The sequence below is a fragment of the Gigantopelta aegis genome, unplaced genomic scaffold, assembly GCF_016097555.1.
Source record: "Gigantopelta aegis isolate Gae_Host unplaced genomic scaffold, Gae_host_genome ctg4350_pilon_pilon, whole genome shotgun sequence".
Classification (NCBI taxonomy): domain Eukaryota; kingdom Metazoa; phylum Mollusca; class Gastropoda; order Neomphalida; family Peltospiridae; genus Gigantopelta; species Gigantopelta aegis.
This window is the reverse complement of record NW_024533817.1, coordinates 43988-62597: the sequence shown is the minus strand read 5'-3', so window position 1 is coordinate 62597 and position 18610 is coordinate 43988. Positions and strand designations below refer to the sequence as shown.

General features: G+C 34.1%; 1 protein-coding gene across 1 annotated transcript; it reads right to left on the bottom strand.

The window, feature by feature from the left end:
- Positions 1-4991: 4991 nt before the first annotated feature.
- LOC121392720 (collagen alpha-1(XXII) chain-like) lies at positions 4992-18367 on the bottom strand. Its single transcript, XM_041523822.1, is given in 6 exon segments — positions 4992-5116; positions 5119-5176; positions 5178-5322; positions 16338-16511; positions 16606-16742; positions 18035-18367. Coding segments are annotated over 6 exon segments (972 nt in total).
- Positions 18368-18610: the final 243 nt, after the last annotated feature.

The following is an 18610-nucleotide window of genomic DNA, read 5'->3' as shown; positions in this document are numbered from 1 at the left end:
ATATATTATAGCCAGTTATCACTCCATTTTGTTCAGATGATGGAGGTGGAAACCACTCAATATAAACAAATGATGAGCTCTTTACTGTGATACTTAAACTGTAGGAGAACTTGAAGGTACTATATTTAAAAGAGATTAATAACACATGTGATACTAATGATAGACATACCATCTTGTAATGTAGTAAAAGTCACAGGAGTAGAGAAAAGGTCCTCTTCTATAGTGTAGCTGCTACAGTTATACTGTATGTATAAATATGGATGTAGATTACTAAGAGTAATGTCTGAAGTAGTTGATGTAGTTTGATAATGGTATCCAGTATTTGTCTCTGTTACATTCACTAGGTAGTATCTAATGATACCATTTTTATCTTCACTTGGTAACTCATTCCACATAATAGTAATGACTGTAGATGTTATATGTGTAGATAATACATTATCTGGACCCACTAGCAGGAGCTATATGTAGAAAGATATTTATAAATTAAATAGTTGTATCACAAACCTTCTTCTGGCATTTGTATAACAAGACTAGCCACTGGTCCATTTCCTATAGTCACTGCTGACACTTACATTTGTATGTGTAATAAGGATGAAGGTTTGAAACTACTATAGACATAGATGGTGTTATACTATAGAAAACATTGCCAGTTTCTTGTTCTAAAATAGTTATATTGTAGTATTGAATAATTCCATTAGTTCCAGATAGATTGGGGGTGACCACTGTAATTGAAGACTAACTCCATTTACTGCTGATGCATTGAACTGTTCTGGAGGACTTGTGGGTACTGTAACAAGACATTTACAACACCAATTAGCACTTTATGTACATACCATCTTGAAGAGTGGTGATATTGAAGGTATTAGTAAAGGGACCAGAATCAACAGTGATAGCAGCTACCTTTATACTATATGTAGTATATGGACTGAGAACAGATATATTTAACTGAGTGTGGATTGTAAAGAATGTTAGGTCCACTCCAGAATTTACATTATGTATTATAACAGAAATATTCTCTAATAATTCCATTTTTGTGTATGTGCAGGAGGTGGATCCCATGAAATTAACAGTGAAGTAGAACTGGTTACTGACACAACCAATGACTGAGGTGGTGCAGATGGTGCTATATTTTAAGAATAAGATTACAATCAATACAGTTGTTAGTACACTTACCAGCTTCTTCAGTAGAACAGACACAAGCTACTGTGTAAGGTCCTTCATCTACTGTGACAGCTACAATATAACAGTGATATATGTGGTAAGGTTTTAGTCCATCAACAATTATTTGAGTTTGATTGGTGATCTCTTGTATTTGAAGACCTGTCAATGCCTCTGTTATATTGATACGATATTCTCTAATGACACCATTGTGATCTTGTAGAATCGGAGGATCCCAAGTAATGTGAATACTTGTTGGACTAAGAGCTATAGCACTGGGGTGTTGAGGAGGACTGTCAGGTGCTGGTCAATAGATTGAATAAATTAAATCAAAATATAAAGTGATGTTACCTGCTTCTTCTGTTTGTACAAAGAACAAGTGACTAAATGGTCCAACGCCAATGGTTGTCTCAGCAGCTACTACACATACATATGTAGTATATGGATCTAGTCCAGTTATAGTAATACTAGTCATAGTACTGTAATACTGTATGGTTTCTAAAGTATCAGCATGAGTGACATTACAAAGTAACCAACAATAGCTCCATTTTGTTGGTTTGGAGGAGGTGATGTCCATGTCAAAGAAATAGAATAGGGTGTTGTGTTATTAACAGACACGTCTTGTGGGAATCCACTTGGTACTATTAAGAATACATTTAAAAAATGATAAAGATACTTGTCCTTTGAAGTAACTAACCATCTTCTGGTAAAGTAATATTAAACACTAGTACTGTATGGTCCAGTGCTATAGGTAAGCTGCTACTGTAAACTGATATGTAAATGATGGAATCAGTGATCCAATGATAGCAGTAGTGCCAGTAAATATTTGTGTCTGACTTTCATTTACTTCCTACTATTGAGATTGTTACCACATACTCTCTTATAATGCCATTATGATCTTGTGGTGGAGGAGGATCCCATGAAAAGCCACTGTCCTGGAGTCAATTGCATAATGTGTAGTAATAATTGGAGGACTATTGGGAAGCTGAAGAGACAAGTATAAAAATTCATAGATCATTATTAGTTATCATACCATCCTCTGGTGTTGTAATAGTGAAGAAAGTAGTAAATGGTCCACGTCCAATACTAGTCTCTGCTGCTACAATACAGGAGTATGAAGTGTAGGGAATTAATCCAGTGATTGAAAAGGTAGTGTGTGTAGTTGTGTAATACACACTTGTACCAGTCTCAATTAATGTAACGTTGACATAATATGAGATAATCAGTCCATTCCTATATTCAGGAAGTGGTGGATCCATGATAAAGTAATAGACGTTGATGAAGATGCAATACCAGATAAACTTTGAGGAGCTTGACTTGGAGCTATTGGAAGAATATGGCAACATTACAAGGGCGTACTGTACATTAAGTTGTATACCTTCCTCAGCTGTTGTAATATTGATTGGATCAGAGTATGGTCCTAATCCTATAGTGTATGCAGCAATTCTATACTGGTAAGTATAAGCTGGGTGAAGAGATGTATAGTAAGTGTAGTAGTGTAGGAAAATATACTGGAAAATAGAGCCTGTCTCAATTTCTACTACAGAAATACTATAGTAAGTAATGACTCCATTTTGATCATTATATCCTGGTGGATTCCAATTAATTGTAAATCCATTTGAAGTTATCGATGAAATAAGGGCCATGTTAGGTGGAGCTGAGGAGCTGAGAGTGAGAAATCAAATATTAAAGTAATTTATATATAATGATGTGTTCTTATTAAAAAATCCATTTACATACATCTTGTGGAGTTGTAACTGTAAAGACAGCACTGTATGGTCCAATACCAACACTAGTTTGAGCAGCAATAATGCATACATGTACATAGTCCTAAAAGGTCTGAGACCATTAAACTGTTAGTGAAGTAGTGTTGGAAAAGAGAAGAAACATTTCATTGGTCTCTAATATTGTAACATTGATGATGTAACCAATAATAATGCCATTTTGTTGATCAGGAGGAGGTGGAGCCCAAGTGAGTACAGCAGAGTAAGGAGAGTAACTGTAGCATTAAAATTATCTGGTGATCCACTGGGTGCTGTATAAATTATATTAATCTAATTTTGAAATGATTGGCTTTTGACTTACCATCTTGAGGTGTTTGAATTGGGACTGCAGTTGTGTATGGTCCTGATGCTATTGTTACAGCACTGATTGAAATGTTATAGGTATCGTGTGGGTGAATGTAGTCAATCTGAATATACAGATTCAGAGATGATATCCATGTAAATTATACCAGTCTCAATCTCTTCAATAATTATCTCATATCTCTTATTAGTCCATTTTGTTGATCAAAAGGGTGGTGGAAACCAAGTTATAAAAATAGATCTAGAATTTATTATTGATACTGATACATTTGTTGGTGGTGAAGAAGGAACTGTATAGATCAAAATGGTATGAATTTATTAATGCAAATACCACTTACCATCTTCAGGCATAGTGATGTTTGTCCAGTACTAAAAGGACTTGTGCAATTGTGACAGCAGCAAATTTAAAATATAGCTGTAATAAGCATGGAGATTAGTCAAATAGATCCATGCATTGTTAGTTGTATATTGACGAGTTATGGCAGTCTCCACTTCAGTTGATTGTATTATGTAATAGTTTATGATACCATTCTGTTGACTGATTGGTGGTGGATACCAAGTTAAATTAAGTGTAGTTGATGATATAGAACTATGTATTGGATTTTGAGGAGTACCAGTGGGAGCTATGCAAAAATAAATTTATTTTCTATGCTAATTGAAATGAATACCGGCTTGATGTGTTATAACAGTAATTGGACTGTGTAGGGATAGGTTATATTTTCAACGTGCAGCAACTTTGCAAACATATGTATAGTATGGATGTAGAGATATGACATTGCATAAGTCTCAACAGCATAAAATGTCCAGTCTCGACTAGTCTCTATCTCATCTACTTCTACAATGTAGTGTTGAACATTGACTCCATGTACTAGAGGCAAGACCACGAAAGATATATAGCTGTTGAGCTCACAGCAATTCCAGTGAAGTTGATTGGTATAACTGTCAACAATATACCCAATGGTAAATATGCATGATTAATGTTTTAAATCTTACTTCCAGTCACTTCTAAAGTGAATGATCTATTGTTTGTCACTGTTCCATTTTGGAAGAATATTTGATCCTGAACATGTATAGGTGCCTTCATTAGTGTCAGTTATAGAAGTTATAGTTATTCCACTTTGAACAGTGTATTATCTACTATGTAGTTGTTATTGAATATCAGGATATGTTAGTGAATTAATCAGAACACTATCTTTCTATACCATGTTACAGTGGGTGAGGTTTACCTCTAACTGTGCAATAAACACTTACAGTTTGCCCATAATTTTCAGATACAATATCTGGCAAGTTACTCACTGTGACTGGGTTCTATAGTGTGAAAAGGAATCTAGTAAATATATAATCAAATTCATTCATAACATACCTGTTGAGATGTCTCCTGAGATGCACTTACTTGGATCATATTAGATATACCTTGCCCTTCAATTGCAATATATACTGTATCAGCAGTGTCTGGATTGTTAAGTTGTTTGGATTAATATAAACATCTTCAAATTGGCTTGACTCAATTTTGACATCATGGAATGCTTCATTAGGTGTTGACACAACTGTAGATGCATAAACTACTGCAGATCCATTTGAAACATTAAGTACAATTGTAATGCCTTCATCATTAGCAGGAAGTGGATAATTGACATACTTGGTTTGGCCCTGATCAATGGTATCAGACACAACTTGATCAATAGAAAGGTCAGGTGAAGCTGTAAAATATGTATATTTAATGTAAAACACACTAAAAAATTAACTCACCTACACAAGCCTCTTGACTAATGGATATTGCAAGGCACTTAGTTGAGCCACATTGAAACTGGAAATAAATGAAACATAAGAGGCCTGAGATGCAATAGCATTGAGTTCATTTGGGTTGGCTCCTGCAATTCCATAGCAAATGCTATTATTCCGGCATTATGCAGTGCATTAGCTGCAGTGACTGTTGCTGAGTAACTTGTTAGAATATCCATCGGTAATCACTACAGCAACACGTGGAATTCCTTCACTAGTTGGACGAGCTCCATTAGATTGAGAAAAACCTGTTGTTCGAACTCCATTAAGTGCCCCAGCTGTGTTAGTACCTCCTCCACTGTATGGAAGTGCACTTATTGCCGACAGAACAGCAGATTTTGTGGAATATGTGTTTTAGGTAGAAATGAAATGAGTATATGATCCATAAGACATAACTCCAACCTGTACATCATTTGGTCCTATTTCAAAGCTATTAGCAATATCACGTACAAAGGTCTTCATTGTTTGAAAGTGGAGTAACCAACACTTCCTGAAGCATCCATCACAAAGAAAAGATCCAATGCACTAACATCACAATCTGTACAAATAAATAATATAATTAACAGAAATTTCTATGTAACTGTAGTAGATTTAATTGTTTTGTTGGGTCATACATACGCAGCTAGTGGCTGTCAATTCTCATATATATAGCAGTTAGAAAGACCATTGTGTTATCGTAACTTGCAATGCTTGAAATTGTATAAAGATCTCTAAAATTAATCAAAAAATTAAATGAGTTTGCTGTTACCCACTTAAAGTAACTCTATAGGTTACATGCCAGCACTATAGCTGGACATGTGTCATAATGCCTGTCACTTTTAATCCCCCCCAAGATGAATGCATGCTCTTACATAATTGTGGTCAAACTCATCTACTTCATCCTAAGTCTAGTCAGTTAAAATGCATATGTGTAACTAGCTATAAATTATTATATTATAGTGGTGATAACATTACCAATCATAAGACCAACTATAGATGTTATGTTATAATTGAGTTAAAAAACTCCATCTCACACTTCCTTAATTGGAAAAGTTGACAAACCCATCTTGATAAAATTAAAGATATTGTAGTTGCATAGTAGGGTGACAACAGCGTCCCTATTTGTAATAAGGCTGATGGTACTGTAATCCCTAGCTTAGTTGCTCATCAAAAGTGACTTATTAGTCCTTTTGTATGAAATAAAGTGAATAAATAGTATGCTTATATACTTTGATTACTTTTACTTACGAAAAGCAAAGATCAAGAGGAGCAGGCAGAATTGCTCATCATCACCTCCTGGCTGCTAGTACATAAGACATTTTACTTAGGAATCAATATGTAAAATAAAGTTTCATTCGTGTACTACCGCTGTAAAGTGGTCCCGGAACAATTGTCATACTCCATAGAATGACACGCCCTTTTGGTAGGTCATGGGACCTTTAAGGATTGACTGTTTTGATTTATAGAATATAAATATAAATCAAACAACGGCTGGACTAAAAACGCACCGTTTTAACAGTGAAGTTTGCGCGCTAGCTTGCATTAAACTAATTATAATATGCATTACCTTCAATTGATGCAGTTGATTGACTGCTGAACATATGTGCTTGACTCCCACCAAACGCGTATAGTCGTTTGACCAATAAGTTCCTTGAGAACTTACATCAGAAGCAGAGGAATGGAGGCAGTGATAACTTGCATATAAATGCGTGCAGCTAATGCTGAATAGAATGGTTTTTCCGTAAATCTACCTCAATGAGTAGTCCAACCGTTTATACCAAAAACTAGTTGAAATGCCTTGAACATGTTGCTGTAACTGAGTGTTGAACTGTTTTTGGGTAGCTGGATACTTTGCTTCACTTAACTGCCAGATTCCTCCATTGCTCGGTTAGTGTAAGTATCAGCATCTGCTCCAATCGTGCGTTTCAAACATATGCTATTCGACGAACATCTGCTGTCATGGTTTAGAAAATTGGATGATTAGATATCTTAGCAAGACATGCTTGTATCTACTAATATTCCATTAGCTTCCGGTTCCAAAGTGAGATCAACTGCTGACTCACCTGCGCAGTAGAGACAAAACGATCAGTAAGAAAATCGCCACATTAATCGTCTTAGTCTCCCATTGCAACAAACATTTTAGACTAACACTTAATTTCTTTTTATTAAATAGTATTCATTGTTTAATACAGTTCAGCACGTCGTGTTATAATTGTATTCAAAAAGTACAAACCGTAATTCTGTATGAAAAACATCGTTTTGCTTCACATGTAAGAACAGTTTATAAAAGACAGTTATTATTATTTTAGTTGTATTTGTTTCTACATTGAAACTAATAAAAAATCGGTGTTGAATTTATGAATATAATTAGGTTGTATGACAAGGCACGCCAATATAAACATTTCATCTAACAACAAAATAAATCATTAACTTTATGAATGCATTTGGTTTTAACTGGGCAATGATACCAGCAAATTCCAATGATAGATTAATTTTTATTATAATTTTTCAAAGACCTGCTATTGTGTAATGTAAAAACCACTTCTTTCAAATTAAAATGACTACTGTTCTTGCACAGGGAAAAAAGTCTATATCCGTATTTTTGGAAAATTATGCATTTATGCATTTTATTGTTTTGATAAATTTATTACAAAGTCTTTGCTTTCTTGTATTCGAGAAAAAGGTTTATGGCAAGGTGGAAGGTTCATAAAGCACTTTTGTCCTCTGTTCCTCTTTCTTTGTTTTCAATATCCTTATCCTAATGGACGTGGTACACTTTTTACCACACTTCTAGAATATTTCTTTTTGAATCAAACACTGACTGGTAGAAAACAAGATTTCATCAGTACTTTTCCAACTAGCCAAAAGGTGATCTTTCCTTTCTATATAATTATCTGTAAGCTTTTGTTAGTTATCTCTTTTTAAAACATAATTATTTAATTATTGAGGCTTTTGTTTGTTATCTACGTAAAACCGTATTTTAATTTATGGTTAGGGCTTTTGTTTGGGTTGATCTCTTTTAAAAACATCATTTGTTTAATTGTTAGGGTTTTTTTGGTTATGTATGTATGCATCTTCATAATTCAATTTAAAACAAAACTGTTAATTAATGTTGATCAAGTGCAACGATACGTATGTAGTGAATAGTGTAGTGGTAGTGCTGTTCACCATTAATAATAGGTGATCTCTCATAAGTGTTGAAAATAGTGATACAGAATGTAGTGAATCTCACGACCTCCTTGTAAGTGACTCGTTTGGCAAGATTTGCAAAAAAACTACATTTTAGGTGAACATCACCACCTAGTTTTTACGTTGTATTTACAATGGATGTAATATTGATGGTTTTTGGATAAAAGGGTTACAATTTTTTATTAAATATTAGTGATAAAATATTTGACAATAAACTATGCTTGTAAATTTACGTTATAAATCATATTTAAAAAAAAACAATGATTGTATTCATCAATGATTTACATTGTATCATCAATATAATTATAATCCAATGATTGTATATTGATGTAATTAATGTTGTAATCATCAATATAAATTCTATCCCAGATTGTAATATTTTAATGTATTAAACATCTATATCATCAATATATATATCCAATGATTTGTAATATTAAGGATCTTAACATGTGTATCATCCCAGAGAATTATATCCAAGGATTGTAATATTATGGATTAACATTGTATAATCAGTTCAGAAAAATGAAGCATAGATCTGGTATTATTTTTTCTAGTGACATAATTAGCTCTGAAAACCTCTCTCTAGGAGCATTCCTCTTTAAAGAAGCTACTAAAGTCAAACTGGAGTGTCATGAAGGAACAGTTTTTCGTATAGGTGAAAATGCTGCACTTGATAGATCATGCTAACTCATCTTTTGGACTGGGTTGTAAAAGCTGTCTCAAATTCTGTCAGTTAGGGCGATGCAAGAACAGATATTACACTTTTATAAATGGAGATTATTATAGAAGCAAAAAATGAGAAATTGAGATGTACAGATGATGATTGGAGCTGAAAACGGATGCTTATTCCACATAACACTCTCTTATCGCATTCCAACCCCTCATTGATTGAAAGAAAGTTAATGTTACATAACCTGTTTCTCCTTTCAGTCTACTTCTCTCTGTTTACCGTGGCTGTCAATATTAACATTTGATGAAAAGCAAATTATTTGATGTACCTACATACCCTAAAGTAGGTGCAATAGTTACGATCTAATTGTGGTAGCTCTAAAGGTATTAGAATACAAAGTTACAGGAAGTACAATTGTGAAGATTCCTCATTTGTAGTCTGGAAAATCCTCTCAAAAAAAAATTCAATGCACAATTAAATTATGGAGGAGCAGGCTACATATTCTAATCTGTTTCCTTTAACTTCTTGTGTATGTTTATTACTTTTAACAATGCAAGAAAGACCAATGAGTCATATTTTTAGAATACTCATAATTTTAAATTCTAATGAGAAATCAAATTGTTACCCATATGGGCTATTCTCTGAGTGGAAAATCAAATTGCTAACCATATGGGATATCTCTGAGTGAGAAATCAAATGTACCCCATATGGTATATCTCTGAGTAGAAATCAAATTCTACCCATTTGGATATATCTCAGTGCGAAATCAAATTGTTACCCATGCATACGGGATATCTCTAAGTGAGAAATCAAATTCATTTATGTGGGATTTGGCTTGCTCTAATCACTTTTAATAAAACTCTCTACTACCTCAGTTGCAAGGTAAACATTATAACTATTATATACATTTCTATTATGTTTTTATTTAGGGAGTGCACATTTTAAAGTTTTTGCATCTTATCCAACTAATCTCTAAGACTATACTCTGTTACGAGTTGAGGTAAAACCAATATTAATTATTAACATATATGTACCTTTCTATTGTATGGCTTATTATTCGGATTTGTTAGTGAATATCATGGCTTTTAGTATCGTATGGATTGACCCAGATTTGTTTTATGTTAAGAATAGTGGGTAATAACTTCAGTGACCTGTGGTTTTATATCATGCCCAATCATTTGACTTTGGAGCCAATCTTTTACTCTGAATAATACCTCTTACGTTCCGTTTCACATCCTCCAATCTAGAGTTAATGTGTGAAGAACAAACAGTGAGTGACCTACATCAAGGCATGTTTTGCATAAGAGAACACTCTTACAGAGATTGACTTTTCTCTGGACTCTCTTCATTGTTTATAACACACTTGTTTACAAAGCTCCTTTAACTTGATTATAATCTCTCTCTCCTTTTCTCTCATGGGTAGGTTTAATGAACACCAACTGGTCATAGAGTTGATTAGTTAGCTGAACAGAGTTTAGAGATCTATTATAATTAATAACCATTACATGAGTGAGTAGACTACTGGTCTTATTTCAAATGTTCAACATGTAATGTCATACATCGTATATTTACTATCATTATAACGACCAGTCACACTGGGTCATAGAGTTGGACTAGTTTAGCTAAAAAAGAGTTAAAGACATCTAATATTCTTACATACACCATAATAAGTATTACTGCAAAGCATGACTTATATGTTCCACTGTTTCACCTGTATGTTTCAACTTTCCTTTTTTCCCCTTAGATAGAGATTATTCAAATACTATTAAAGAAAGTCTTACAGAGATTGACTTCCCTCTGGACTCTCTTGCACACTTGTTGCATTCAAAGTTAATGTGTGAAGACAATCAGTGAGTGACCTACGTCAAGGCATATTTGCATCAGAGAAAACACTCTTACAGAGATTGACTTTTCTCTTGGACTCTCTTCATTGTTATTATAACACACTTGTCCATTCTAAAGTAATGTGTGAAAGACAAACAAGCGAGTGACCTACGTCAAGGCATGTTTGCATAAGAGAACCTCTTACAGAGATTGACTTTTCTCTGGACTCCTCTTCATTGTTATAACACCACTTGTTACAAAGCTCCTTTAACTTGATTATAATCTCTCTATCATTGTTTGAAATGTAAATAGATGGAAATATGTCCTAGTCCAACTGATGTGAAAGCAGCAATTCTGTATTGATATATAGTATATGGGTGGAGTGAATCAAACTGAGATTGGATTACATTATGAGACACAAAAATACATTTCATGTCCAGTTGTAATGTCAATAAGAGATATATTATAGCAGTTATCACTCCATTATGTTTCAGAGATGGAGGTGGGAACCCACTCAATATAAACAACTGATGAGCTCTTTACTGTGATACTTAAACTTGTAGGAGAACTTGAAGGTACTATATATTTAAAAGAGATCAATATAACACATGTGATACCAATGATAGACATACCATCTTGTAATGTAGTAAAAGTCACAGAAGTAGAGAAAGGTCCCTCTTCTATAGTGTAAGCTGCTACAGTTATACTGTATGTATAATATGGATGTAGATTACTAAGAGCAATGTCTGTAGTAGTTGATGTAGTTTTGATAATGGTATCCAGTATTTGTCTCTGTTACATTCACTAGGTAGTATCTAATGATACCATTTTTCATCTTCACTGGGTAACTCATCCCACATAATAGTAATGACTGTAGATGTTATATGTGTAGATAATACATTATCTGGACCACTAGCAGGACCTATATATAAAGATATTATAATAATAAATAATAATTTGTATCACAAACTTCTTCTGGCATTTGTATGACAAAACTAGCCACTGGTCCATTCCCTATAGTCACTGCTGACACTGTACACTTGTATGTGTAATAAGGATGAAGGGTTGAAACTACTATAGACATAGATGGTGTTGTACTATAGAAAACATTGCCAGTTTCTTGTTCTACAATAGTTATATAGTATTGAATAATTCCCATTAGTTCCAGATGGATTGGGAGGTGACCACTGTAATTGAAGACTAACTCCATTTACTGCTGATGCATTGAACTGTTCTGGAGGACTTGTGGGTACTGTAACAAGACATTGCAACAACAATTAGCACTTTATGTACATACCATCTTGAAGAGTGGTGATATTGAAGGTATTAGTAAATGGACCAGAATCAACAGTGATAGCAGTTACCTTTACACTATATGTAGTATATGGACTGAGAAACAGATATATTTAACTGAGTGTGGAATGTAAAGAAAAGTTAGGTCCACTCCAGACTTTACATTATGTATTATAACAGAATATTCTCTAATAATTCCATTTTGTGTATGTGCAGGAGGTGGATCCCATGAAATTAACATTGAAGTAGAACTGGTTACTGACACAAACCAATAACTGAGGTGGTGCAGATGGTGCTATATTTTAAAAATAAGATGAAAAAATCATTGTTAGCATACATACCAGCTTCTTTTCAGTTAGAACAGACACAGCCACTGTGTAAGGTCCTTCATCTACTGTGACAGCTACAATATAACAGTGATATATGTGGTAAGGTTTTAGTCCATCAATGATTATTTGAGTTTGATTGGTGATCTCTTGTATTTGAAGACCTGTCAATGCCTCTGTTTATATTGATACGATATTCTCTAATGACACCATTTATGATCTTGTAGAATTGGAGGATCCCAAGTAATGTGGATACTAGTTGGACTAAGAGCTATAGCACTGGGGTGTTGAGGAGGACTGTCAGGTGCTGGGTCAATAGATTTGAAGTAAATTTAAGATGTTTATAAGTATGGTACCTGCTTCTTCTGTTTGTACAAAGAACAAGTGACTAAATGGTCCAACTCCAATGGTTGTCTCAGCAGCTACTACACATACATATTGTAGTATATGGATCTAGTCCAGTTATAGTAATACTAGTCATAGTACTATAATACTGTATGTTTTCTAAAGTATCAGCATGAGTTACATTGACACATAACGTATGATAGTCCATTTTTGTGGTTGGAGGAGGTGATGTCCATGTCAAAGAGAAATAGAATAGGGTGTTGTATTGTTAACAGACACATCTTGTGGGAATCCACTTGGAACTATGAAGAATATATTTAAAAATGACAAAAGATACTTGTCAATTGAAGTAACTAACCATCTTCTGGTAAAGTAATATTAACACTAGTACTGTATGGTCCCAGTTGCTATAGTGTAAGCTGCTACTGTAAACTGATATGTAAATGATGGGATCAGTGACCAATGATAGCAGTAGTGCCAGTAAATGTTTGTGTCTGACTTTCATTACTTCCTACTATTGAGATTGTTACTACATACTCTCTTATAATGCCATTATGATCTTGTGGTGGAGGAGGATCCCATTGAAAAGCCACTGTCCTGGAGTCAATTGCATAATGTGTAATAATAACTGGAGGACTATTGGGAGCTGAAGAGAGAATACTAAAATTCATTGTTCATTATTAGTTATCATACCATCCTCTGGTGTTGTAATAGTGAAGAAAGTAGTAAATGGTCCCACGTCCAATACTAGTCTCTGCTGCTACAATACAGGAGTATGAAGTGTAGGGAATTAATCCAGTGATTGTAAAGGTAGTGTGTGTAGTATGTGTAATACACACTTGTACCAGTCTCAATTAATGTAATGTTGACATAATATGAGATAATCAGTCCATTCCTATATTCAGGAAGTGGTGGACTCCATGATAAAAGTAATAGAAGTTGATGAAGATGCAATACCAGATAAACTTTGAGGAGCTTGACTTGGAGCTACAGAAAAAAATTACAACATTTAAAGGACATAAGGGTTTACCTTCCTCAGCTGTTGTAATATTGATTGGATCAGAGTATGGTCCCAATCCTATAGTGTATGCAGCAATTCTATATTGGTAAGTATAAGCTGGATGAAAGAGATTGTATAGTAACTGTAGTAGTGTAGGAAATATACTGGAAAATAGAGCCAGTCTCAACTTCTACTATAGATACATTATAGTAAGTAATGACTCCATTTGATCATTATATCCTGGTGGATTCCAACTAATGGTAAATCCATTTGAAGTTATCGATGAAATGATGGCCATAGTAGGTGGAGCTGAAGGAGCTGAAGAGGGAAGAGAGAGGTAGAGAGAGAGAGAGAGAGAGAGAGAGAGAAGGTACAATAAACAGTATTAGTGTTCATATTAATAAATGTAAAATAATGTTAAATACCATCTTGTGGAGTTGTGAACTGTAAAGACAGCACTGTATGGTCCAATACCAACACTAGTTTGAGCAGCAATAATACATACAATAGTTCCTAAAAGTCTCTGAGACCATTAACTGTTAGTAAAGTAGTGTTGGAAAAGAGAAGAAAGGTTTCATTGGTCTCTAATATTGTGACATTGATGATGTAACCAATAATAATGCCATTTTGTTGATCAGGAGAAGGTGGAGCCCAAGTGAGTACAGCAGAGTAAGGGGAGGTAACTGTTGCATTAAAATTATCTGGTGATCCACTGGGTGCTGTATAAATTATATTATCTAATTTTGAAATGATTGGCTTTTGACTTACCATCTTGAGGTGTTTGAATTGTGACTGCAGTTGTGTATGGTCCTGATGCTATTGTTACAGCACTGATTGAAATGTTATAGGTATAGTGTGGGTGAATGTAGTCAATCTGAATATACAGATTCAGAGATGTATCCATGTAAATTATACCAGTCTCAATCTCTTCAATAATTATTTCATATTCTCTTATTAGTCCATTTTGTTGATCAAAAGGTGGTGGAAACCAAGTTATAAAAATAGATCTAGAATTTATTATTGATACTGATGCATTTGTTGGTGGTGAAGAAGGAACTATATTAGATCAAAATGGCATAAAAATTTATTAATGCAAATACCACTTACCATCTTCAGGCATAGTGATGCTTGTTCCAGTACTAAAAGGACCTTGTGCAATTGTGACAGCAGCAAATTTAAATATATAGCTGTAATATGAATGAAGATTAGTCAAATAGATCCATGCATTGTTAGTTGTATATTGATGAGTTATGCCAGTCTCCACTTCAGTTGATTGTATTATGTAATAGTTTATGATACCATTCTGTTGACTGACTGGTGGTGGATACCAAGTTAAATTAAGTGTAGTTGATGATATAGAAGTATGTATTGGATTTTGAGGAGTACCAGTGGGAGCTATATATAAAAATAATTTATTTTCTATACTAATTGAAATAAATACCTGCTTGATGTGTTATAACAGTAATTGGACTAGTATAGGGATAGATATATTTTCAACTGCAGCAACTTTGCAAACATATGTATAGTATGGATGTAAAGATATATGACATTGGCATGACTCTCCACAGCATAAAATGTCCAGTCTCGACTAGTCTCTAACTCATCTACTTCTACAATGTAGTGTTGAACATTGATTCCATGTACTACAGGCAAAGACCACGAAAGATATATAGCTGTTGAACTCACAGCAATTCCAGTAAAGTTGATTGGTATGAACTGTCAACAATGCACATTGGTAAATATATATGAATGAATAGCATTTTAAATCTTACTTCCAGTCACTTCTAAAGTGAATGATCTATTGTTGTTACTGTTCCATTTGGAAGAATATTTGATCCTGAACATGTATAGGCGCCCTTCATCAGTGTCAGTTATAGAAGTTATAGTTATTCCACTTTGTACAGTAGTGTTATCTACTACTGTAGTTGTTATTTTGAATATCAGGATATGTTAGTGAATTAATCAGAACACTATCTTTGTACCATGTTACAGTGGGTTGAGGTTTACCTGTAACTGTGCAATAAACACTTACAGCTTGCCCATAATTTTCAGATACAATATCTGGCAAGTTACTCACTATGACTGGTTCTATAATGTGAAAAAAATCCAGTAATATATAATCAAATTCATTTCATACTAACGTACCAGTTGAGATGTCTCCTTGAGATGCACTTACTTGGATCATATTAGATACCCTTGCCCTAGATTGCAATATATATAGTATTGGCAGTGTCTGGATTGGTTAAGTTGTTTGGATCAATATAAACATCTTCAAATTGGCTTGACTCAATTTTGACATCATGGAATGCTTCATTAGGAGTTGACACAACTGTAGATGCATAAACTACTGCAGATCCATTTGAAACATTAAGTACAATTGTAATGCCTTCATCATTAGCAGGAAGTGGATAATTGATATACTTGGTTTGGCCCTGATCAATGGTATCAGACACAACTTGATCAATAGAAAGGTCAGGTGAAGCTGTAAAATATCTACATGCAATGCAAACACTAAAAAATTAACTTACCTACACAAGCCTCTTGACTAATGGATATTTGTAAGGCACTTAGTTGAGCCACATTAAAAGTGGAAAAAAAATGAGAACATAAGAGGCCTGAGATGCAATAGCATTAAGTTCATTCTGGTTTGCTCCTGCAATTCCTATAGCAAATGCTATTATTCCAGCATTATGTAGTGCATAGCTGCCGTGATTGTTGCTGAGTAACTGTTAGAATATCCATCAGTAATAACTATAGCAACACGTGGAATTCCTTCACTAGTTGGACGAGCTCCATTAGATTGGGAAAATCCTGTTGTTCGAACTGCATTAAGTGCCCCAGCTGTGTCAGTACCTCCTGAACTGAATGGAATTGCGTTTATTGCTGACAGAACAGCAGATTTTTGTGGAATGTGTGTTTAGGTAGAAATGAAATGAATTAGATGATCCATAAGACATAACTCCAATCTGTACATCATTTGGTCCTATTTCAAAGCTATTAGCAATATCACGTACAAAAGTCTTCATTGTTTGAAAGTTGGAGTAACCGACACTTCCTGAAGCATCCATCACAAAAAAAAACGATCCAATGCACTAACATCACAATCTATACAAATAAACAGATATAATTAACAGGAACTTCTAATTTATAGTAATAGATTTAATTGCTTTCTTGGGACATAAACATACAGCTAGCAGCTGTCACATTCTCTCATACACAGCAATAAGAAAGGCAATATGTTTATCATAACATACAAATTTGAATTGAATTGTAAAAAGATTTCTATAATTAATTCAAAAAATAAAATAAGTTTGTTTGTGCCCACTTAAAGTAACTCTGAGATACATTCAGTATACTATTCATTCTAAGCCTAATCAGTATGTGTCATTGGAAGTTGTGTCTATAATTACTTTGCTTTTACATCAATTTGCTATAGCAAATGAATTACAAACAGTATTCCAATACATTTTACATTAGTAAAAAAACCCATTAATCTACTATACTTGTTTGTGACCAAAATTGTTGGAAAATTACTTGTTTTAAAACTCATTGTAGTGGTCCCCCGGTCAATATCCATACTGCATGGGACTGTCCGTAGCATAACATGTACACACTACCCTCTTTTAGTAGGGTATGAGGGGCCGTTTGTGTCAACATTGAAAAAAATTTTCATGATATAATAAATAAGTCATTATTTATCAAATTATTGTTGATTACTTCTTAGTTATGGAGCGCCGTTTGTGTCAAAATAAATGCATTCAATGGTACATTTAACATGTTATGATTTACTTTTTATTGTTACTTAATAAAACGCGGAGCACGAGTACCACGAGCCGTCTCTTAGAATCGAGCGTACGCGAGATGTTTCTAGTTAGGTTGGGTGCCTGACTTTGGTTGTATATTGTAGGTTTATTATTTAGGGAAGTAAGGACGGACATTAAAAACAATGCATAACCCCGTTACATTGAATTGGAATGTCCGGGACAGTCCATCTGAGGCTTCCGTATATTTAATAAATAATATCATATCATGAAAATTTTTCAATTTTGACACAAACGGCGCCCCATAGTAGGAGATGACTGTTTGATTTATAAAATATACATGTGAATCAGCAACGACGGGACTAACGCACCAATTGAACAATGAAGTAAATTAATTTATAATATGTATACCTTCAATTGATTGCAGTGATTGACTGCTGTAACATACTCTGATTGACTGCCACCAGAACTCGTATAGTAGTTTGCCCAATAAGTTCCTTGAGAACTTACATCAGAAGCAAGAGGAATGGAGGCAGTGATAACTTGCATATAAAGTCGTGCAGCTAATGCTGAATAGAATGGTTTTCGTAAATCTACCCATTGAGTAGTCAACCAGTTTATACCAAAACTAGTTGAAATGCCTTGAACTTGTTGCTGTAACTGAGTGTTTGAACCTGTGTTTTGGTAGCTGTATACTTTGCTTCACTTAACTGCCAGATTCCTCCATTGCTCGTGTTAGTGTAAGTATCAGGATCTGCTCCATCGTGCGTTTCAACATATGCTATTCGACGCAACATCTGCTGGTCATTGGTTGAGAAGATAGATGATTGAGATATCTTAGCGAGACATGCTTGTACTACTAATGTTCCATTAGCTTCTGGTTGCAAAGTGAGATCAACTGCTGACTTCACCTGCTGCAGTAGAGACAAAAGGATTAGTAACAAAATCACCAACATTATCGCCTTAGTCTCTATTGTAACAAAATGGTAAACAACTTAATTTCTTTAAATAAATAGTACACTTTGTTTAGTCCACATCAGCACTTCCTGTTATAATGGTAGTCATAAGATGTTGATTATATTATTTTAGTTTTGTGTATAATGACTATATATAAAATGTGTGTTAAAATTGTGAATATAATTAATTTTACGACAAGACAATCTAATATAAGCATTTCATTCCCGAACAAAAACAATCTT